Genomic DNA, 24,415 nt, shown 5'->3' with positions numbered 1-24,415 from the left:
TACTGTCTTCGTCACGTGCACAGACATCTCTCCTCTACCTCTCTCACCTGCCCACACCTACACAGTGCCCCTTGGGTGCTGTAGGTAACAGACCCTGAGCAATGGAGCAGCAGAACCCAGCAGTGGATTAGCGGCAGTGTGTAAGAGAGGCCAGATTCTGACACATTCCTCTAGGGAAGTCAAGCCAGTTAATCCGACCCCGGTGCTTACTCTATCAACCCCCTACCAGCTGCACTTTGCCCCTGCACACAAATACACACACTCAAGCAAAATATTACCCAGGCATGAAGATTTCAACTTAGATGCCTGCCAGGACCTGCAGCACCACTGCATACACACATGTTTAGCGCATATATATATATCCCTGAAGGACGCACGTGTTACATGCACACATAGTCTGACACTTGTATTCACACATGTGCATACACTGCTGTATACCATAGGCAGTATGCATACACACATTCACAGCCACCTGTCTAATGCCCCCACGAGGCCCCCTCAGGGAAGACAGGAGACCTTTAACTTCTTTGTGACATGAAAACCGTCCCAGGCATCAGTCTTCCTACATGGCCACTGCTAATCAGAACATGCCTCCCAGATTTACACGTACAACTCCCCTGAGGGGAAAACAGTCGGTGCAGTCAGGTTAGCTGGCTGTTCAGTAGGCTGGCTGATTATCTGACTGGTTTGCTGACTGGTTCTGTTGTTCTCAGTTGCAGTGGCAAATACACGAACGTATATTCAACACATGACTTACCTTTCAATATGAGCTAAAGCGTGCAAATGTTTGCACAAGCATGCCTCCACGCACTCAGAAAGCTCAACCGTGCTTGCACACGTTTGCATGTGTAACAGTATGCCGTATATATTCAGTCTGGCATGCATGAGCTGTCAATACATAGACATGGACACGCACACATGGATGCACACAAAAAAACAACAGGAGGACCAGGCGAGAGGCAGTCTGATTGCTCATCAAGCGGCAAGCAGGAGCTGGCAAGAGGCATCAATACGACTGAAGCTCAGTCTCCTGGGCCCACCTGTCGATTACAGTGGTAAAGACAAGCTACCTGGTGCCTCAATCCATTCCTAGCAGCCTCCACCGGGCCTGTAAGACACCTGAAGAATTTTGATACCAGCAGGGAATAAGGGACCTTCCACTTCACACCGGCACATACACGACGGTTTGCCACTGCTGCATAAACCATTGAGATAAACAACTCTACAGAGGACTGGGCCGAGGATACAAATCTATCGCTCATGTGGTAGTGATTCAGTTTGTAAGAGTAGAATGAGATAGATTAATATCAGGCTGTCCGCAGATACATGTAAAATGAGTTTCTCACAAAGACCTACAATACATTCCATCGAGCTGACAATGACACAAAAACACAGAAATAAAATGCAATTCACAAAACACAAAGCCCATAAAGTGCTGCGGTTATTTACAGCACAAAAATCCCAAACAAATCGCGCAGTATTACAATCATAAATGTGATATTTATCAGCATTTGGCCTCCAGAGTTGAATTATTTCTTCTGAATATTTGGCCAAAGGACAACAATCCCATTGCCCTCTGCTGCCTTATAATTAGACGAGATTAGAGCGGGATCAAGCTGTTTCTCTCTCATTTATTCTCCCGAGGGAGAGCAGGGTGTAGGGGTGGGAGGTTTTACCCTGCCGAGTCAACTAACCTTGGACAAAGAACAGAAACATGCAAAAAGATGATGATCTTGGAGGAAGATTAGAGGCGCTTCATAGTGGAATATTAGGGAAGACGCAGCTGTCTGTTTTTTATCCAAACAGTTAGTTAACTCTTTGAAGTACAAACATACATAAACTCAAAGTAAATCAATCTGATGCGTTTAATTATTTGGTGAGAATAACAAGCGCACACAATCTGGTTGAGAGCTTCAGAGTTTCAGCACCATGGACAGCTCTCGCGCTGAGCATCGCTGGCTTCTCTACAAAGAAAGGCTCAGGGGTTAATTTATCACGTTTCCTGATGAATGTGCCCTCCTGACTTCATGCTAGTAAATCTTACCAATACTAGGGCACAGGATATTGATTCTTACGGAGGTCAGTGCAGGTATGATTATTAAGTGGGCGATAATCAAATCTGAGGACACGCGCGTAATTGATTTAAACCTCACTAGATCTAGAAGCGCATTGCAAAGCTGCTGCTCTCAGAAACTTTCACGTTTCACGCAGTAAGAAATGATGTGGAGAAGGAAGCAGAGCCTGACGCACAAGGAGCTCCTGAAGAATCTGAATGTGTTACCGACCGGATGATGGTCATCCTGTGCGCAATCACGGCCTCTCACTTCACCGCTCCCCCCTTTTCCTCTCTCTTTCAAAGCACAGGTCGGCGACTCTTCCAAAGCTAGATGGCAGAAGAGCCCCACTGCAGCTGAGCTGCGCTTTGCGCCGTCATCACCCCATCTTTGCATTGCAAATTGCCCAGTCCCATCACTCCCAATAACGGCTGCGCTCGATCTCCAAAATGAAAATCAGAGTTATGGTGGGATTGCCTACCGGGCGAATTTCTTTCATCAGCTATTGGGACGGGATGCTGCTTGTCTGAGTTTCACCTAACACCCACCTCCGCTCCCTGCCTCTCCTCACGCACACACATACACACAAACAAACCACATGCTCTCATTAACAGAGTTCATTTCTTTCTCAGGATTTACATTCTTCCCGTAAAGACGCACCTCCTCCACCTCCTCCTCCTCCTCCTCCTCTCCTGCCACCCACACCTCCACTGTTCCCGCTTCATGATTTGTGATCCACACTTAAAACAAATCACACTTACACAGGACGCTCTCTCTCACTACACCCGTCACCCCCCTCTCCACCACCACCACCTCTCTCTCTCTCTCTCTCTCTCTCTCTCTCGCTCTCTCTCTCGCTCTCTCTATGTATCTCTCTCTCTCTCTGCGTGCTTCAATTGCCGATCGATGAAGGCAGCGTTCAGACTGTAGGACAGTCTCCTCTCCTTCCTCTGCCGCTTTATAGGGACTTAAAAAAAAAAAACAGAAAAGATGTTGAGCAGCGGACGCGTGAGCGCACCAGCGCAGATCCTCACACTTGATGCCCCTCTCAGCAGAGATGGTTGAGCCCTGGTCCAGGTTGCTGTGGTCCTCTCCTAAAATTCAGTCTTGCTCACTTCTCTCCTATCAGCTGACATAGCGCGGCGGGCGGCTCTGCCTGTTTCTCCTCTGAGAAGGGAGAAGGGAACCCACTTCAACCCAACAGAGAGAGAGAGAGGGAGCACGAAAATAGGCTATAGGTTACATGTGTGAGTTGTGAACATGAAGGGGATTTACAGAGACGGATACTACGACGGATCTATTGAACTACGGGACATTTTCAACAGGAGATGCGTTAAATGTGGCCGAGGGGACTTTGTTCAAGCCAAAACGATGAGGATTAGGACGGGCATTGTTTTTTGGAATCTCATCTTTTCACTGATGTTCACTTGTGTGAAAGGTACGAGCCACTGCAGCAATTCCCTCTGTTTTCTGATGCGCTTGGTGTGCCCGTGTGTGTGTGTGCGTGTGTGTGCGTGCGCGTGCGTGCGTGCGAGAAAATCAAAAAGCTTTAACGTTACAGACGTGCGCAAAATAGGTCTGCCACGGTTTGGCTGGTTGGAGTTTTAAAGGACGCATTTCACCGCTTTAGCGCTCAATGCAGGCTTTGACTGAGTCGCTCAATAGATATTCTTGCGGTAGCCTACGCTCCTTCTAATAGCCTACGTGAGCTGCTTTGCTTAGCAGGGTAACTAGTGAATTGTTGAGGCGCAAGTGCATGCACTGCAGATTTCCTATAGGATGTTCAGAGATTCTGATTTATTTAGGCTGGAGCTGTTCCCTCTTTTCTGGGTCGAGTTTTCAAGTATTTATGTGGGGATTTTGCGTCACGCCAGAATTGCTGAAGCATTTAGAGGGGCCGAGGCAATTAGTAGTGTGGAACCAATTTGTCGACTGGTGTTTATCGGACTCGCCAGTGCAGGCAGGTGTAAGGTGGGCTTGTTAGTATTCTGGTGGCTCTTCCTCAGGGTCTGTCCTTTGAATACTCGCCTCTAGCTGGTGAGGTAACCGCTGGGTCCATTTTTTTTCTCCTCATATGCATCAGCTGATTTAATTCTGACAATGAACAATTCAGCTCTGGTGAGATGCAACTTTTCTGGTACAGTTTTTAAAATGCATTCCTTATTGACCACATGGAGCAACAGCAATCCTGGACTTGGCACTTATCTGCCCGGTCACATCTGTTTTCCTCCCTCTTTTTTACCCCAGTAATCTGACTCATGCTATTTACATACTACAACCTCCTTAGGAATCAGTCAAAGCAATTGTTGCTCATTCACCACACTGTAATTACCATGTGGCCATCCATTCAACTGACATTTAGACAACACATACAGGGAACAAATAAAATCCTTTTCCTGCTTGCTTGCATTATCAATTATATGTTGATTACAAAAAGTCTGTTTGTTTGTGTCTGTGTGTGATGTATTTAATGATAGCATGTGACATTTTTATTTCCAACTCAAATGAAAGCCAAAGAAAAAAGGCAAATCTAATTCCAATCCTCAAAATGTTTCTCTTGCCAGTGTGTGTGTGTATGTGTGTGTGTGTATATGTGTTCAGGGCCATTGTGTGTGTGAGTGCATGGCTATTTATCTGTTGAATGCATGTACAGTATGTGTGTGTCTGAGACTGAGTCTGGGCACTCACAGATATCAATTTACATGCAGATTGTTCACCCTGTGAGTAATTCTCATGTCTGTCTATTGGGGGTGGATGGAATGTGCAGCATGCAGAGTAGCAGCGCCCACCAAGAATGAGCCAAGCCGAGTCGAGCGGAGTCGGGCGCAGTGCTGTTTCATCACCACCCACATTGTGGCAATGTCAAATCTCGAGGCCACTGCCAATCCTCCCAGTTCTGTTACTTATTAGGGAGCCAGCCAGCCAGGAATTGGGGAAGGGGGGGGGAGAAAGAGGGGGTGGATGGGGAGGAGGCCTTTTTCTTCTTTCTGAAAAGTGCAAAGGAAATAGTGACACAGAGCAAAGGGGTGGAGGAGGAACCATGGAACAGCTGTTCCTCTGCTCTGACAACTGACACGGTGTTTGCACAAGTAAAGGAGATCTACTAGATTTGGTCTGTGACTCACTTCTCCTGCTAAGATAATGATGCTGGGAAAAAAAAAAAAGACCTCTATCGAGCAAAGTTTGTACAGCAACACTTTGCTAGAGGAGCTTTTCTCATATTAGATTACTTCTGAGCCAGGATCGTGTGTGTGGGTGGTGCACAGTTCTCAGTTTACAAAGTTATCTCAGTCACCTGTCTGATTCTTGGCTCTCTATACAATTAAGCAACTTAGATGTGAATTAAAGAAAAAAATATATTCTCATTGCAGCAGTCCACTACCAAACAACTGAGGACATCCACTGCAACTGTGTCATCTCATCCTCTGGGAACTTATAAAAATGCCCGACACAGACACAAATCTAGGAAGCTAAATTGCAGCGACTGGATTTTATTTTTCACACGGAGCAAAAGACTTGGGTCAAAGATAATTGAACTCCTTCACACTGATAGCGAGCACTTGACTGTATCTTCTGTTGAGTGCAACAGCTGCATTTTTTCTCATGACAATCACACTGCATTCATCGACTGGATGATGATCAATCAGGTTCACAAAGCTGAGAGCATCCCGTTCTTATGACACATGCTTGTGTAAGCAGTGGATAATATCCTGTGAGAGAGTGATGCACAAGATCCAGACTGGAGTAATGCCCAAAGCTTCCTGGATCTGCCCTTTTTTATTGTCTATGGTTGCGCCTAATATTGAGGTACACATACTTACGATAGTGAGTATGGAAGCTGTACATGAATTATGATCCTAATATGTTTTGCTCAGTATGAGCCTTATAAGGTTGTAGAACCGTTAGAACCCTTTAATATACGCTACATGACTCTACTCTCAAGCGAAGTCGTGCTCATAACTGATTTACCAGTTGAACATTTGCAGATTGATAAGTGTCAGTCCACAAGTCGTAATTCATGTACAGCTAGAATGGCACGCAGTAGAGTGCGTACCTCCACCAAGGTCCAACAGTCCCCTTTCTTACTCACTCATAGATACCAGTCCCCTAAATATGTTAGATTGTTTTTTTCATCACGATCCCTGGGAAATGAACAAAAATGTCATACAGCATCCTATCTCTCACAATGTTAAAAAGACAGAGAGATAAAAAAAAAATAAAAATCTTACATCCATCCATTTATCCAGATACGCCCAAAAAGATAATGGGGTCTATTCTGGGGTGAAGCGTGTCTTCCATCCAAGTTTTGTGAAAATCCAATCCAGTAGTTTTTTATTTAATCCTGCTCACAAACCAACCAACAAACAGACTCTTGTGACATACGACCTCTTTGGTGGAGGTCACAGCTTTTTTAACTTACTATCTATCTCTTTGCAGACATGATAACACTCAAACACTCAGTGTCTGTCTTTAGGCACGTCTTTGCTGTACACTGGACAGTAATAATAGAGAGCTGATGAGGACAAGAAGGAGGGGACAGGATCTTCATGAGGGACGCCACAGGAGAGGACAAACAGAACACACGGGCGCTGGCCTGTTTCCCGCCCTGACATTAGCACGTCAAATGACAGCGAACGATTGATGATAGTGAACAGATTGTTGAAAAATCTGTTGCGTCCCACCACTTCTGTTCCTTGCGATTACACTCTATCCCTCAAATTTCCAGCTAGCTTCCATATTTTGTTAAAATGTCGTTTTTTGTTTTTTTTAACTCTATACCAGACAATCCTTAATTGCTGTTAATCAGGTGCGTTCTGCACAGACAGTAATCTGGCCACTGAGCCCTTGATGAAGACTTTCTCTCAATGTGATTATGTAAACAGGCTGGAAAGGCTGCTGGGGCTAATCAGGATTACAATTTGTCTGTGTAATTATACACTATCTACAGGGAATTTAGGGCATTATCCCACTGCCCCGCGTGTTCTTGATCTCCAACAGTAGAAGAAGTAGAGCACAAGTATGAGTAAAAAAGTGGACAGTCTCCTGAAGAATCACAAGAGTTCAGCTTGACCCGGAAGGAACTATATATAATTTTCCAGGATACAAGTTTACTCCCTGGATTCCTGATGCCTCTTTCAGTGCTGACATCTAACTGGATAGCCTTAGCTGGGTTCCAAAGCACTACTGGCCTCTCGCCCGTGGTTTTCGGCCTGGCCCAGGCTGTTAAATGTTGCTGACAGGTCCCTGCGAAGGTTGGATATAGTTTGCTGGTTCTGATTAAGTCAGTTCTTCTCAGGTATCAGTTTTAATATAAGCAGTACTCTTGGGGGGAGAGAGATTGGCAATATCTTGTCTTCGGGAAGAAAAATAGCTCACAGTTTGTTGAGATTAAATGTAATAGGCTGAGGAGAGGCTGCTTCCAGAGTCAAGGCTACAGATTCAAGGTGGACTGTCTTCTGCACCTCGGGTGGGGATTAAACTCTGCTAACTGTCTGGAGGCATACTGACTGATAAAAATGTATGCATTCATTTAGCCTAATACATGCAGTGGTTGAAATCTTGAAAACCTGCCAGGTGAGAAATTTGCAGTCACATGGTGCTGGGATGTATTTATGCAAACACTGTGTTTAACAGCAGCGACGTTTTAAGTGAGATATCTAACTAGTAAAACAGTGACTATACTGCTGCATATAAAATGTATGTCCCGTGTTCATTGAAGCCCAATGATATCCATATCAATAGAATACTTTTCATTAATCTTCCTGAAAATTCTATCCAAAGTATGTTATATTTCCAGTGTAATCCACTTTATAACCTTTGACCATGGCGTACCCGCCTACCGTCACGAATCCTCCCTCACACCGATGACAGCTGCTCTTGTTTGTGTCCATGGCTGTCAACTGGATTTTTGATCTGTGACAGGAGAGCAGGCAGGGGCGAAGCATGGCCAGGGAAACAAAGTGGGCTGATGTGAAGGTAATTGAGTAGGTAGACTGCTCAGTGATTCAACAGCATATTTCAACGACAATTAAAGTGATAGGTGAGGATAGCTTAACAGATACCTGTTTAGACTCTCAACTACAGCGTTTTGTTATCAGTGTGTGAGGAGGCAGCACTGGGGATTTTATATTCCATCTAGTGAGAAAATAGACTAAGTCAGGTAGATTGCAGATATCTCAGATGTGTGTGAGCTGCTCTCAGGTCAGCAGCTTAGGAATTATTGATTTTCTCATAAATGCTACATTTCTCTTAATTCAACAATTGACTCTTTTAAGTTGTCTGACATCTTCTGCAAGGAATCAAGTTGCAATGTGATCTCTAATACATTTTATATTCAACAGGAGAGAAAGCACACGCAGACTTCTGTTATGCATACTGAAAAAAATCATTGATTGACTAATCATCTGATTTATTGTTCCATGCTGTGTTTTGACCTTTGGTCCTGGCCTGTGGAGCTGAATGTATTTACATACTTATTCATCATCCATCAATGTCCATTCCTAGTTCAAAACCTGGTCTAATTTTCGTCCTAATCAAGGACACACAGTGTCACTGATTGGAAGTAGCTAAACCTATAGGCCAAGCCAATATCATCGAACTGCAGTGGCAGCAATTTAGGCCTGCAGTTCCAGTCCAACCTGTGGAGACTCAAAGCAATGACAGTGGCAGCAGGTTAGAAATGACAAGGAAAAGACAGAGATAGTAATACCTGTTTTATTGTGCCACTTCAGGCGATGTGTGCCACAACTGTAATGTTTTGTAGTGTCTTTTTAATACCTGCGCTGTGTGTGTGTGTGTGCGTTTATATTTGTGTGTTTCTTGGAAGGGGCAAGGCAGGGGATGTTAATGCAGAGGCTAAAAGAAAATTAGCACTATAGGTTGACTCAAACTTGAGTTAGAGCTGGAACAATTAATTGATTAGTTTTCACTATCAGTTTTCACAGAAAGTCAATCCGCAACTATTTTGATGATTGATAATCATGTCAGTCCTTTTACGTAAGATTACAAAAACTTGCTTTTTCCAGTTTTTCACGTCAAGCTTTTCTTAACCATGCATGATAGTGAGCTGAAGATCTGTTTGAGTTATGGACTGTTGAGAAAAACAATTCAACTGAAGAAATCATGTTGAGCTGTGGGAAATTATAACAGACATTTTTCACAGCTGTTTGACATTTAGTGCACAAACCGATTAACTGAGAAAATAAACGATAATGAATATTATCCCCTATCACGGCCGTAACATGAGTATGATTAAAACTATTTCCATATCTGTCAACGGTATAATTGTTTGCATAATTGTACTTTTTGCCACTTAACACTATGGCTGACTTTTCTGATGGCTAAGTAATTGAAAAACCAGATGTTAAGATGCATACATTAAATGTTTAGAAATGGAAATTGGAAATACATTTACAATACCTTTGGGTGTTTTACAGCCACAAATTGTATGGTACTGAATTGAATTTCCATTTGATTACTTTATATACGCTGCAGGATGTGACCCAGTAACTGTTTCCAGATGGTACCAGTGTTATTCAGTGCTTGACGTGAAAAACTGGAAAAAGCAAGTTTTTATAATCTTACTTGTAAAAGGACTGACATGATTATCAATCATCAAAGTAGTTGCTGATTGACTTTCTGTCAATTGAAAACTAATAGTGAAAACTAATCAATTAATTGTTCCAGCTCTAACTCAAGTTTGAGTCAACCCATAGTGCTAATTACCTTTTAGCCTCAGCATTAACATCTCCTGCCTTGCCCCTTCCAAGAAACACACAAACATAAATGCACACACACACGCACGCACGCACGCACACACGCACGCACACACACACACACACACACACACACACACACACACACACACACAGAGCAGGTATTGAAAAGATACTAAAAACATTAAAAACTGTTAATATGCAGAATGAGAATAAACAAAGTGCTTCAACATGAATATCTATAATTGATTTATCTCTCAACTGGTGCTGGACATTCTCTAAACCAAAAACAAGCCAAAGTTATTTAATAATTGATTAATGAGAAATCAACAGAAAGCATGCGAATGCAAGGGAAAAAAGCTCTCAAACACTGCAGCTGTAACATTGCCACTAGGTGGTGCAACATTGCTAAACTCCTGCGGAATTTGGTATCATAATAATCAGAGAATCTGCAGCCAGCTTTATTTTAATGAGGCGATTTGTGATTGAGTTTCAAGCGAGTGCCGTGAAGCGCTTTCCATCAAAAAAAACAAAACAAAAAAAAAACATCCTCGTTCCCTGAACAGGCTGTTTACCGGAAAAGGATGTTTACTTGGAAAGTGAAAAACAGTCAAGTATTGTTTGAGCCTTTAGATAGAATGAGACAGATTCTTGCTCTGTGTTTCATTCCTTTTTCTTTTTTCGGGGAAAGTGAAGTGTTGATGTTATTGTTTGTTTGGGAAATTGGAGGCTGGAGAGACAGCCGTCCTATTAGATGTGTTGTTGGCTCACAGTTTTGTGTTGTACAGCAGCTCTCACAGTGGTGGTCTGGCATCAGGTGCAATATGGCTCAGTAGCACTTTGAGGAGGTATTGGTGTCTAGCCATGCAATACTGTATCTGCAGGGAGGTAGCTAAAGCACCGGGAGCATGCAGACGTTTGGAAACAGTTATTATACTTGGCTACGCAGACGCACAACGTCTGTAATTTTCTTCTGCAATGGTGTGCGTTTGGTGTGTGGATTTGTGGACGAGCCAGCTGTGTTTCAGCGTGGCAGTGTATTTGATTTTAGTATTTCTCACCTCAGCGGTTGGCAATTTAAAACCACCGAATGGAATATTTCAGAGCCCTTTTCCAAATTGCAGTGACACACTCATGAGGTAATAGTCATTCTCTAGAAAAAGCCTCTTTTCTGTTTCTGTTGTATGGAGCCCATTTCCTTTTCATCAAGCATGCAGACAAGCATGGTGAGGGGCTGCGATTATGCACATTCTATCAGTGTGAATTGTAAAGGTGCAGCACAGCCGTGCAGATAAAATCCCTCTCCTTGGGAACATCAATTTAAGATTTCTGTCTACCAAGGTCGCTGTCTAGGCCCAAGCAGTCGTCATTGTTGTATTTCTGGTTGTGTTGATGACAAATGTTTTTCTCTTCCTTCCACATTTTATGTCTGTGGCTCAGAGTACAGCCTGTCATAGAGCTAAGAGAAAAGTGTTTGGATTTCTAAAAACAAAATTACCTCTAAATATAACTCCTACAGTAAGTGCTGCAGCAGCTCCCATTTGATATGGTGCAGACCCTGAAGATTCAAGATCTAATGGTCTGACAGCAGACGAGCAACAAAAGGATTTGTTTTTTCTTTCTTGCCAGTTATGCTCAATGTTGAACATCATCTATAATTTTTAAATCTGTAACTTTTTATTGCTCTTCATAAAATCCCATTCTCAGCAAGAAAGAGGAGTCTATATGAACAACAGTACTGTTTCTCTTTGTTGCGTTGTTGTGCGGCTGTATCCCACCAGGATGTTTGTTGACCTTTGTCTCATATCGTAAGGGCTCTATCTTTCCAGTCACTGCTCTGTAACCAGGCCCCCCTGATGGATATCTCTATATTGGCTGACTCACCCTTAAGGTCAGGTGCAAATCAATGCAGGTTTTTTTTTTTGTTTTGTTTTTGTACCCTAACTTTGATTGCTTGGAGTGGTGCTGCCGCATACCCCTCCGTTTGTGATAGGTCATCATCATGAGCAATGATGAAATGCCATCCGGAAGCAGAGGTGTCCTTGACTGGGCATACACTACATCGTGTGGAAATGGGGTACCAAGCAGAGAGGGAAAATAATGCATGCCAAAAATAAGTCTGGAAGAGGAGCTTGAAAGCGCATAGCTCAGTAGGCTTGTGGATATTGGGCTTAGGATTTGTTTGAAGAAAGATTCTGTGATGTATGAAGGGTGAAGGCAAAACACTCCTCATGCATAGATCGACTGGTGGTCCGAGTGGTGTTCAAAGCGAAGATCGTTTCTTTCTAAAGCTCTGAAAATGTGCGTTTTAGTATGATCTTATGGTATCACGTTTAATATCATTCTGACTATACTGCTGTGAATGAAACTTCTTTATACAGTCACTATCAATAAGACATACCATATATTTACATAGAAGTACCGTGATGCTCCTTTATGTTTCCATTTCTCATACACAGTATATTTTCAGCAAATATACTATATACTATATATATACATATGCCTGTATGAATCAGAGAAGAAGATGTATAGCTATCGTATGTTCTGTATCAACTCGCTAACGCTGCTCGTGTCAGAGATTCTAACAAGTCACTTATTACAAATTACCTTTTGAGACACTCCCCTATTCTAACACTGTTATCTTATCCTACCTGGTATATTTGCTATGAATAGCAGCCAGCAGGCTAAAAGTCATAAAAAGAATCTTGAAAGTTACTTAATGATATTGTACATAATAACTATGAATTATACTGTGCAGTCGGAAAGCCCTCAGTCAAAAGGTGTAATTAGCATAGAAACAGAAACATCTCATAAGTGTATGCTTCTTTGGTCTCTAGGCTCAGTGCATGACACACACTGGCTACAATTACAGCAGCATTGAGGTTTTGTTACAAAGTGATATATACAGATACAGATACATACAGCTGATAAAGCACGTACTCAGCGTGTCGGCTGTTACTCATATTTAAGTGTCCTTGAGCAAGACAAGGAACCCGTAATTGTTCCATTGTGTGTGTGGAAAAACAACCCAATCGCCAGGATAAATGTTGCAAATCACAGATATATTGAAAGAACTTATTCAAAATTTTCAATTTTATGTCGTGGCAATGCTGAGCTTAAGGTCTGGTTAGGTTTAGGCACAAAAACCACTCGGTCAAGGTTGGGAAAAGATCATGTTTTGGCTTACCTGGTTCTGTCACCATAAACACAGCTGGATAATGTCAAGATGTCTCATTATAAATATCCAGTAAAGCACCCGAGTTTTGTAGAGAGTGCACCTGATGTACAGAGGCTGTGTACTCGCCACAGCGGCCAGGGTTTGATTCCAACCTGTGGCCATTTGCTGCATGTCATCCTCTCTCTCTCTCTCTCTCGTTCTCCCTCCCTGTTTCTTGTGATTACTTCCAACCGGCAATAATGTAATGATAAAGTTTGAATATATTAATGTAGCATCCTCTCTTTTAAATTCTGTAGACTTTTCAAAGTGCAGGCCCTTGACAGTGTCTTATAGCCCAAGCCATATGTACTAACAAAGAGGCTTGCAGCTGATGTCCTCTTCTTGTTTTGTCTGTCCACACATCACAATCATGCTTCTTATGAAGAGCCCAAGAACAAACTGTCTTTGATGTATAATGCATCAAAAGAGTTTCTCCCAGATGGTCACTGTTCACAAGTAACTGATCCGCACTCCAAAGAAATTTTTGGAAATCTTGAGTTTCACAACATATGAAGTCAATCCGTTAATGTATGCCTGACTGGGGCCAAAGGAGGGCGCTACAACATTTCTATGATTGCTAGAACACTGAATGCTGTTAATCAGGGAGCAAAAGCTTGTTGTGTCATTATGACTCTGATTGCTGTAAGGCACAGGATTTTGTTTGATTAGATAAACTTTATTGTCTCATTGGACATGCAGGCTGCCATATAAACTGGGGACAATAGACAGGCGATAAAGGACAAACATAGCACAATAGATAAAAGATCATTTCCATACACTTCAAGGACTTTATAGCAAATGGAGCACAATAAACTTGCAAAATTAGAACTTATCAGAACTCAGCAGTTTCACTGCCTGCGGGGAAGGAAAAGAGTTTGTCTGATAGTTAAATCTGCCCTCGGGGATCCTGAAGCAACGACCTGAAGCTAGGGGGTCAAAGTGAGAATGTATATTTTCTGAGCCTGTCTAATGATGGTCTGTTTGTTAATAGTCGATTAGGACGGGCAATCTCTCATTCAGCAATCATCCATTATCCCATGATCTGTTTGTCACTCATAATAATTTGGACTGAAGTAAATGACTCCTCCTCCCCTCTCCCTACTGCACATTATCATTCCTCTTTATGACCCAACTATAAATCTGTATTAATGGTGGAACACAAGTTATTGGCTGTTGACTTGTTTTGGTGGCACCTATCCCTTCAAACACTAGTAACTCATGTGCTGGACAGCCAAAATGTTGTCTCTCAGTTGCTTCCATACTTAAAGCAAGCATTAAGTAACCTATTTAGCCTGCAACTAAATCTATAATAGGACACCTGCTATGATGCATAATGCATTCAGTCTACAAAATCAATCTTATTTTCCATCTACATGGGGTACAGCACTGTGCTTCATTAACTGCTTCATTCTGCCCCAAATATCTGTAGTCACCTGGCAAAGAAGAGAGAATCACATGCAGTTGTCTCGTTTTGCCCTTTGCAAGACGAACAACACATATAAATATGCATGTGCTCACACACAAACACGCTCATACAATTCAGTCTGACAAAGAGACAAACACCTTCTGAAACCTCATCAGGGTGGGAGACAGCTGCCATTTCCTGTCTGTTTTGCCCAGCAAGTTCAGCAATCACTCATAAGCATGAAAGGTTTCATGCAGTGGAAAGGTGGTATTTGTGTGTGTATATCAGAAAGGTTATGGATAAATGTAACTGTTTGAGGAACAGCTGGGACCGCTCTCATGCTGTCTGTCATCCAGCCTGGCTGCCTGCTGAAGCCCCTGTTCGTGCCAGACTTGTGTGTTATGATACTAATTTATATTTCTGAACCGCATTTTCCCCACTGTGCAATCACAGCATGTTGTTAATTTGGTTTCTCATCACAATTTATGGTCGGTGCTGCAGCGTGGCACTGACATGGGGTCGGTGAAAAACCCCAGGGAGTGCTTTTTTACAATTGAAGTGATGATGGAGGTCAGAGCCGGGTACTAAGCGGTGATGGTGGAATTCAAAGAAGAGAAACTGTACATGTAGGTGTACAGTGAGTGGTAAATGGATTTGATGTCCTCTCTCCTCTACAAGGAAGTACATGTTGTCGCGCGTTTTTCTTTGAACTAACAAGATGAATGTTTACAATGTTCTTTTTATAGATACAGCGCTTATGGTGATGACAGTGCTTAACATATTACAAGCGCCTATGATTCAGAGGATTGAGGGGGATTCTAATTCATAAAGGATAGCTTATGGAATGAAACAAGCAGGGCACAAGATAGTTGGCGGGAGGAGGGGGTGAAGCGAAGATGGGAAAATGAGAGGTAGAGTATCAAAGCAGGAAGGGACAGAGGGATAAAGAAAGGGAGGGAATAAGTGGTTGAAGAGGAAGGTGTGCGCGACGCAGAGAGGGTGAGATAGGAAGATGAAGGATGAAAGGAATACATAGATCTGAGACGGAGGGAGAGGAAGAGAGAGGAGCGGAAAGAGGGAAATAGATATCTTGGCAATGAGCATCTGTTCCATCATCTTTAGGACATCAGAACAATCAGCCACACAAACAGTGCTAAGCAGTTCACACAAATAGCATTACTCTGAAGAGTTGGTAACAATCATCATCTAATGCTTGACAAACACTGAAATATTTCAGGGTCTTATAGAGCTCCTGTTCTTGCTGTAGTCTCTAACGCTGGGTGAAACAAGACAGCCTCAAATTAAAGCAATATACTTGAAATAAAAACAGGTGTGGGTCTTCCTGCTACTGAGCTTAACAGAGGGTTAAGGATTTATGTTATCCTACAGTGGCCGGCTGCAATTACAAAACTGTGTGGTAACACAACCACGATTTAAGTCTGGCTTACTTGAGTTTCCCACATGGTTATGTAGCCGGGATTAAAACTGCATGTCTCTGGTTTCATGTATTTTTTAATTGCTGTTCAAAACTTTGCAGAATATATTGTCGCTCCCACTGTTACTGTTGAATATTTAGCGCAATTGTATCCTCCTATGGCCGTGGCCAGGTAAAATTAAATTTTAGATTAATGTATTCATAATTATGTTCATAAAAATGGAGGAGGTGACGTTCCAAGATTAATAATACACTGAAGCTGAACATCAGTTTTCACTTGGTGTGTTGTTATGCATATCTGCCCTCACGCCTATCTAATCCCCATGCTTCTGCTGAAGAGAATTATGTCTGAATTGTAACTGCAGGTGGGCTCAGCCTCAGTAATGGACATTTCTTCCTCAAAATTATTTTTCAAGGCCCTTAAACATTCAGAGTGGGTGTGAATCATTCTGTCTTGTCTCCAAGTGCTCATCATTAGCTCTAACTTTTCTTTTAAACTGCCCTACATACACCCAGCCAAGCTATTAATTGTTTTTAGTTAAAAACACAAGCATGATGTTGCTGCTTGGAAAATATGTCGCTGGCTCTTTTGGTGGCAGCTTTGTGAAGATGAAGCCAATGTGGATCAGGCAGGCCCTATTTCAGTTCATTAAATTCAAGAATGAGTAACAACTTTAGAAAAATGCAACAACAACAACAAACTGTTTTCTGCATAACACCAGGCCACCAGATATAATAAATATCATAGCAGTTGTTAGTCAAACATGCTGTCATTTTTCAATTTACACCCTTGTCATCAGAAATCCACACTTTTAGAGCAATACTCACATATTTGTTGGATCAGTGAAGATGGCTGTTCTGGAAATTATTATATTCCCGAGAGTGCTTGACACAGCAATAATGCACCGTGTCAAAGGTTGGATCATGTTGACCCTGTAGGTGGCGCATCAGTGCCGCAAATTTGCCATGATTACCCTGTTTGCTCAATGGTGGCGGAAATAATTGCAACTTAGACATGCTTCAAACCTGAGCAGGGAAGTTTTACCACTGCATTTATAGCAGCAGTTCATCACCAGGCACATCATAAACCTGTTTTAGACTGTGTCTACAACTGTATCTTTAAGGAGGTCAGCACACTTGATCACTGGATACAGCAGGAGTGAATTGGCCTCAGGGGCAGGTCAGTTATCAGGACAATAGGTGGAGATACTGCTCTGTCAGGGACCCCTGTGTGTATAATATCCTGAAGGTGTTGAAAGATGTAAAGATTGTGGAGAAATTTTCCAGAGGATTATCATGTGTGTGATAACGGATTTGTTTTATGTGAAATATAAACAGCTTACAGGCTTTGTCCAAAAATAATAAATCAGCTTGACAAGAGGGGAATTAATTTCCCGTTTGTCTCAGAGTTTAACATTTTGACTGTTCTGCTCACATCCATTTATAAAAAGGAGCACATATTATTGGGGGAAAATTACCACTGCTTGTCTTATTAGAGGCCATTTTGGTTGCATAGCTGCCAAATGTTTTGCTTTTTTCCCCCATACTTCAAAGCATGCGTACGGCCAGCACTATGCAAAACATCCTTTACCTACTGAGTGTGAAGAGCTAATTACAGAGTAAATTGTGGGGGGTAAACCATGCATCTTAATTAAGTTTGCATTTAATTAGACAACTTGCGAGATAGCCTCAAATAAAATGGCACTTTTCCTTTTCTGTGACACCGTGTGTATGAGAGCATGCACAATATGCATTGTTTGTGTGAGTGCTGATATGAAAGCATGGAAAAATACTGTGCTGTAAATTGATGCTGTTAATGCCTGTGAATGAGCGTCATACATTATGTTTGTGTATGTTGTATGTGTTTGAGTTACTTAACTGTGGTACACTTGCTCATTTGCATGAACACCACCAAGGTTAGCCAAGCAATCACATTATAGCGGTTTCACTGTGATAGTATAATGCCTCACCTAATATGTCGAGGGTATTGATTTCCTGCAAGCCAATGCAGCAAGGTGCAAAGATATATCTTGTGTGGGCTGTGAAACAGAGCGTCAAGGGCTTGTGGCACAAAATTGGGATGCCTTGCTTGTTGCTCGTCTCGGGGGCTTTGTAACCCTCTGGAAAGAAGTTAGCAGCAATAATACATCACAAGCTTTTTTTGGTCAGTATAACACTGAGAAACATCATTGCACAGTCCTCAATTAAGCATTTATCTTCCATTATTACAGCAGCAGGTTTCACAGCTTATTATTTTTTATAATTTGAAGGGAGCCTTAAAATGGAAACACAGAACTTGGCTGTTACTCAGCTGGTTGCCAGATTTCCCTCACAGCTTCAGCCAGCTGAGAGAAATGTGGATTTTCCAAACAATTTGTTCTCAGTAGAAGAAATATTGCACCTGAACTCTATGGGCTGTATACAGTTGCTGCAATAAAAATGTTGGAATAACATCTGTACAGGCCTGTAAAGCCATTCAGTTTGTTTATTGCTGCTTGGATGTGTGCACCAGGCAAAATTAAGCCGTTTTCGGCAAGAATCTCTGCAAATTACTCCTTTTCTTCCATGTGCGTTTGATGCTGATGGTGTTTCCTTTCTTTACAGGTTTTATCCACACTTGCGGAGGCACTTTAAAAGGGAGGAATGGGACGATAGAAAGCCCCGGGTTTCCATATGGATATCCAAATGGAGCGAACTGTACCTGGGTGATTGTTGCCGATGAGGGGAACAGGATTCATATAGTTTTTCAATCTTTCGCTGTGGAGGAGGAATATGACTTTTTATCTTTGTATGACGGGCATCCACACCCAGCCAACTTCAGGACGAGGTAAGGAAGCATCCCTAAAGCCATGCACCTTGAAGGCTGTGTTTGAAGACTGGTAGGTGGGACAGGAAGTAAGAGGGAGGAAAGCCTTCAATGATCACTTCTGAGGGAAGGTTCACCTTTAATGTACACATGACAAAGACTGCTTAGTATTCTTGTCAGCAAAGTGTCAGGCATGTCAGCTGCGGTGTGTGTGGACTGCAGAGTGTCTACTCGTTTCTGACATGGTTTTGTGCTGAATAGAAATGTCTTCATAAAACTGTAGAAGATTCAGATCTGGGTTTTCTCTTGAGAGTAGAGAAAAGGTTTATTTCGCGTTTTGGTTTGAAAGGAGCCAAGATGATAATAATATCTATAAGATAACATATCTTCTTTGAGAGTAGTGAAAATGCAAATTTATGTAAAAACAGGGCATAGCCTATTTGATTAAAAATCATCACTTGCATATTTAAACATTAAATATCAGAAAAAGTGTAAAACAGAAAATAATTGCCTGAATGAAAGTTAGCAACATGGAAAAGTTTTGTTATCATATATATCATACTTTTTTTTTTTTTTTTTTACTTTATTGCCTTGTAGTCTTATTTTTTGTCTAAAAATATCTGACATTTTACAATACTCAAATGATTTTTTTTCTCATAGTCTGACTCAGAAATGTACACTTCAGTTGCAATGATATGCACCAAACTTTTCAGTTTTATTTTGAAAAGTTTTTACAGAGGATTGAATTCATATATAATTCATAGCTGGATTTATGTAACATTTTTCTTTATAAAAACATGGATAAAATTGATTTTTTTATGTCTGTTGACGACGGCATTTTCTGATTTTCAGAATGATTAAAAGAGATTCACGCTCTAAAAACCTTTGCCCATATATATCAACAAAATTAAACAAGAATTTCAAAACTGTCTGTAACCAATGTTCAGATTTTTGTCCTTAACATGTATACAGATAAGCATATATTTAATTATAAAATGCTACATTTGTAAATTTAAACACTGCATATCAGAAAACTTGCAATACGAAAAGTAATTGTCCACATGTCAGTAATTAACTGGGTTAGTTTCATGGTGATATTTACGAGTTTAAAGCATATGTACATTATTGATACAAAAAACAGTATGGACCATTCGAGTACAGAAATATCAGAGGAAAAACTATTTATCTCATGAAACACACTAAATAGTGTCTTGTAAATGTGTTTGGATTCCACAGCAAAGAGACCCATCAAACTGAAAACTAAGCGTCCCCATCATTTATTTCTGAATGAGCATGCTGTGTTGGCTTCAGTGATGCATGGGTCAGCTCAGTAGTCACAATCCTTTATTCAAATGTTTCACTGGAGGAGGCAGAGGTAGAGAAAAACATGCGAATCTAACAGAAAGATCCGTCCTTGTTTACTTTAGTCACTGAACAGGCAAACAACTGTTTACTCTGTGTGCATTCTGCGTTCTCACCAAAAGCCTGAGGTTCAACTTGCGTGGGAAGATTCTTCCGTTTTATTTTTATTTCTCCCTCTCCTCAGTATCTGTGTCTAACACCATTACTTGGCTCTCCCTTGTGTTTGATTTTGACTGTTAATTTAGTGAGTGTTACTTGATCATTGAATTATACAAAGAAAAATTGACACCTGTGGTGGGATGACGTCGATGACTTTTGCAGCGGAGGCTCATTGTACTCAACCCACATGTAACATATCTTTAGGGAAGGACATAAGAAGCTCCTCCGAATAGGCAGCACATGTAGATATACTGGAGACTATGTATAAATACAGACATCTTCATTCACAGTACACAACTATTAAAGGCTTTTGTGTGATGGACACTGCTCCAGTTTCGCCAACATGTTTTTGATCAAACCTTTCTAACCAGTTTGATTAGAAGGCTCTAAAATTATTCAGCTAGGATCTTGAAATGCAGTATTATTAGGATGTTCTCTTTCCTAAATGAAACCTTCTATAAAGAATCGTTTTGTGCTCGGATTTCAAAGGAAAAAAGCCACAAAGGTTTCACATTTTCCTTGTCACACCAAATTGCTAAAAATAAACCCACTCTTTATAGATAAGTGTGATGTGTATTATGGGGAGATTATCTCTCGTCTGAGCTGATAGTGAAGTCAGGATACACACATCAGCTCTTAAACCTGTCAAAAGCTTTTTTTCTTTTTTTTTAAAGGACATCTTAGTGTCTGATTATCTACTTTTATTCACAAGCATGCTCCATCAGAGGTGAGAGTGGGGCCCAGCATTTCTCTGTGAAACACTCAAAAAGACAGAGCCAAAATGATTTCTCTGAGTCCATTTATGTGGCTCAACTTCAGTGGAAGTGGACTGAGGTCACATGCTAATACAATGGAGGATGTATAGAAAAGAGTGGCAGTGGAGGGGAATAATTCAAGAGCTGAATCATTGTTGATACTTTAGCAGCTGAATCACTTTGGATACTTAAAAGATTATGGTGTATAATTCTGTTTTCAAGGTCAGGCTTATGAGAGGTTTGTCACCATGCTGGTTGACTACACATCACTTGATCTCACATATATAGCCTAACTCTTTTCGCAATTATGTTTACCAAAAAAGCCTCAAAACATAATGCCTTATATCTATGACCAGTTATAGAGCAAATCCTGATATTGCTATGATTTTACATTCATATCATTCTCTTCAGAAGCCTTTTTAAGTACTGACAGCCATAGCTTTTTCCTCTGTCGCTATAAGTGCAATCAATTTTACCCTGTAAAACCAAGCACCTTAAATTGAGCCCAATATTCAGCGTTAACATAACACATCGCCTTGAACCCTGTGTTATAAACAGAGGGAATCATTTCAAGGCTAGTTATTTGAGTTAAATGTCAGTAAAATGGCATATCATTTACGAGTCATGGCAGGCGTGATGATATGTTATCAAACATGCTGTTGACGTTGCTTGATATGCTGAGATAAATCTTATGGCTATTTAGTATAACAACTGTAATCACAGTGCCAGTAAAAACTTTAAAATGGATTGACACCGCTGAACCGTAGTAGCCTATAATTTTGATCAGACAGCTCATATTTCACCTGGGAAACAGCGTCTATCCATAATTATTGTTTACAAGTGCTCAAAAAGGGTCGGCAGAAAAGAGACAAGCCCTCCATCAGGAATAATTCACATCTTGAAGTCCGCACATTACGTTAAATATTAAATACCAAATTTCCCATTATCCCTGAATGCAACACAAGTCTCCCACACTCCCAACAAACACTCAAACTATCTTCAGACAGAGAGCAGTGACACCTGTGTGGAGGATGAAACGTCAGTTTGTCCTGTTATTAATAACTTTCAGTAAGCGGCTTTCATTAAAGAAACAAAACTTTTCCCCTGAGTTTTCGTCTACATAATTCGCTGCTCACATAACGCTACTGTCGACTAATGTAGGTTAAGTTTGTCAGCCAAACGCGAGATAAGCTGAGCTCCAAGTCTTAACTGTTGGACACAGTTACTGATGACATTGACAAGGAACGTGACACAAATTGCAACATGGCGGACAGATAAGCATCATCTCTGCTCCTGCAAAGTCCAGGTAAACGTTACATGTCATTAAATTGCAGAGAAACGCCACACTCAAACAACACCAGTGTAATTTGACATTTGTAATGGCTATACTACTGTAAATGTATTTTAGTCACCTGGTATTAGCACTTTGGCTAATTGTCACGACCTAGTTACATGGACCAGAGCCAGTTAGTGTTATCAGGTGCACCTGTGTGGAAATTCAGATGTGACGCATCAAAATATGTCCTGTAAAAAGTATGGTGCCCTACTGAACTGAGACATGTCAGTGTGGATATGCCTTTTATTTGATAAGAGGTACACGTAACTGATTTGAGAGTTTTTTTAATATTACATACTTTCCAACAGCTTAAATGTACCAACAAACAAAACACCATGCAACAGGTATCCTTTTATTGGACATATTAACAGCCTTGGTTCTCAAAATGGGGTCTGGGGCACCCCACCTGGATTCCAGGTGTCCACAAGAAAAAGGGAAATAATTTATTTTCACGCTAATTTCATTCATTAATCAAACAGAACACACAAATGTGTGTTATTGTAATGAAACACATTCTTACCAGATGGGAGAAAGTCTTATTAAAAGGGGGTCCTTGGTTTATTTGTGTCAGTTTAGGGGTCCTCGATGTGAAAAGATTTGAGAACCACTGATTTACAGTATAGTTCAATTCAAAACCAAACACAACACACACTTGGTGAGCTGCGTGGATGTATTCATTGCAGGGCTATTTTACTTGGATTTCATCATGAAATTGAAAAATTATATTATGTTAACACACTGTATTTGTTGCCTGTTATACAACAGTTGTAGAGTGCAAGTGTATTGTTGCTGTATTTATCTCAATCGATCTGCCTCACTCCACTTCGTCTTGTCGAAATGACAATTTAGTGTTCAGTAGAAGATGCAGGTATATTTATTGACAAAAAAAAAATGTCACCAAGTTTCAAAGATAGATTGTGGTTTATATAAAGAATAATCACAGTTGCACTGGTGTGAGTTTGTCGACAGAAACAGGCATGCTGTCAGAAGTGGTTGTCCCATCAGTTTGTGATCAGTGATTGTCTGCTTTGGTTTAGATAAGCGAAGATTAAGCAGGCAGATGGTATGCCTCTTTATCTAGATGTCATCTGTCAGGTCATCTTTTTCTCGTCTTGGTCCTTTTTTCACCAACTGCTAATTTATTCTAAAACAAGAGGTGTAATTTTCTGTTCAAGAAGGGGTGTTCAACTACACCCCAAGACAATTGTGTTTGTGGTGGTACAAAACCTGTTACTGCCTTATTCACACAGCAGTTTTAAATGTCTTGTAAGGTGATGTTTACAATGGCAGTCTAATTATAATGTTGACGAAATCCGCATGTTTCTTTAAATTCAGTTTTAAACCACTCACTGTCTCTCCATCTTGTCCTCTTTTCCGTCCTTTTGTTATTGGACCTTGGCATTCTACCAATTACAACATTAAGTTTTTAATTTTCTTTCTTTAATTTATTTAGATTTTTTAGATTTTCATCAGCAGATCTCTGAGGCTTTGTGTAACCTTCAACTCTCAAGTGATGCTTATGATTCTTGTCCTTGGTCTAATTATGCTTATTGAAGAAAGTTAATATTTTAAGTTTAATTTTGTTGTGAGATGGTTGCACCAGTTCAGGCTTTTCCCTGGTTCCATATGCAGTTTTGATTTTACATTGGATGGAGGGAGGTTTGGATGGGATTTCAAAGTAGATTTTAACATGTGTTGAGTTTGTAAGTCTTTCAACCATTGTGATGTATAACAGAAAAGACTAGTTAATATCTGTGCAAGTGTTACTCTTGTTAACATGTTGGAGAATAGGGCTGGGCGATGTCCACAGTGAAACATCAAGATCGAAGATGACATCATTGTTTAGGGGGGCGTTACTCAGTGTTTCTGAATTTGAGCTAGTGTGTCCCCTCAGAGTTGCTGCAAGGCAGAAGTTACTCATTAGCACACCACTGTGCTCTTTCTGTCTCTGTATCTGTCTCTTTCTCTTCACTCTCACCCGCTCTCCACCCAAACGCTCTAGGCAGATGACTGCCCACCATTCAGTCCGGATCTTCTCCGAGGTTTTGCCTGTTAGGTGTGGAAATTTCTTGATTATAAGATGCATCGCAATGTGGACGTGAAAGATTCTGGATCGATGCAGAGATAAAGCATTAACGAGTGTCTGCAGCTTATGTTGATTGCTGATTGTC

At 41.1% G+C, this 24,415-nt stretch overlaps 1 protein-coding gene across 4 annotated transcripts in view; it reads left to right on the top strand.

Moving 5' to 3' along the window:
* The first annotated feature begins 2,981 nt into the window (after positions 1 to 2,981).
* LOC311259924 (CUB and sushi domain-containing protein 3-like) overlaps positions 2,982 to 24,415 on the top strand; it is a 220,555-nt gene continuing 199,121 nt past the window's right edge. For all 4 annotated transcript variants that reach the window (XM_084357339.1, XM_084357337.1, XM_084357338.1 and 1 more), the window contains exons 1-2: positions 2,982 to 3,492; positions 18,431 to 18,653. In XM_084357339.1, coding sequence (XP_084213465.1) covers positions 3,315 to 3,492; positions 18,431 to 18,653 — 401 coding nt within the window. In that variant the 5' untranslated portion in view covers positions 2,982 to 3,314. The remainder of the gene's footprint in view (positions 3,493 to 18,430; positions 18,654 to 24,415) is intronic.

Source organism: Pagrus pagrus (genome assembly GCF_965226575.1).
Source record: "Pagrus pagrus genome assembly, chromosome: 7".
Classification (NCBI taxonomy): domain Eukaryota; kingdom Metazoa; phylum Chordata; class Actinopteri; order Spariformes; family Sparidae; genus Pagrus; species Pagrus pagrus.
This window is presented reverse-complemented; position numbering and strand designations above follow the sequence as displayed.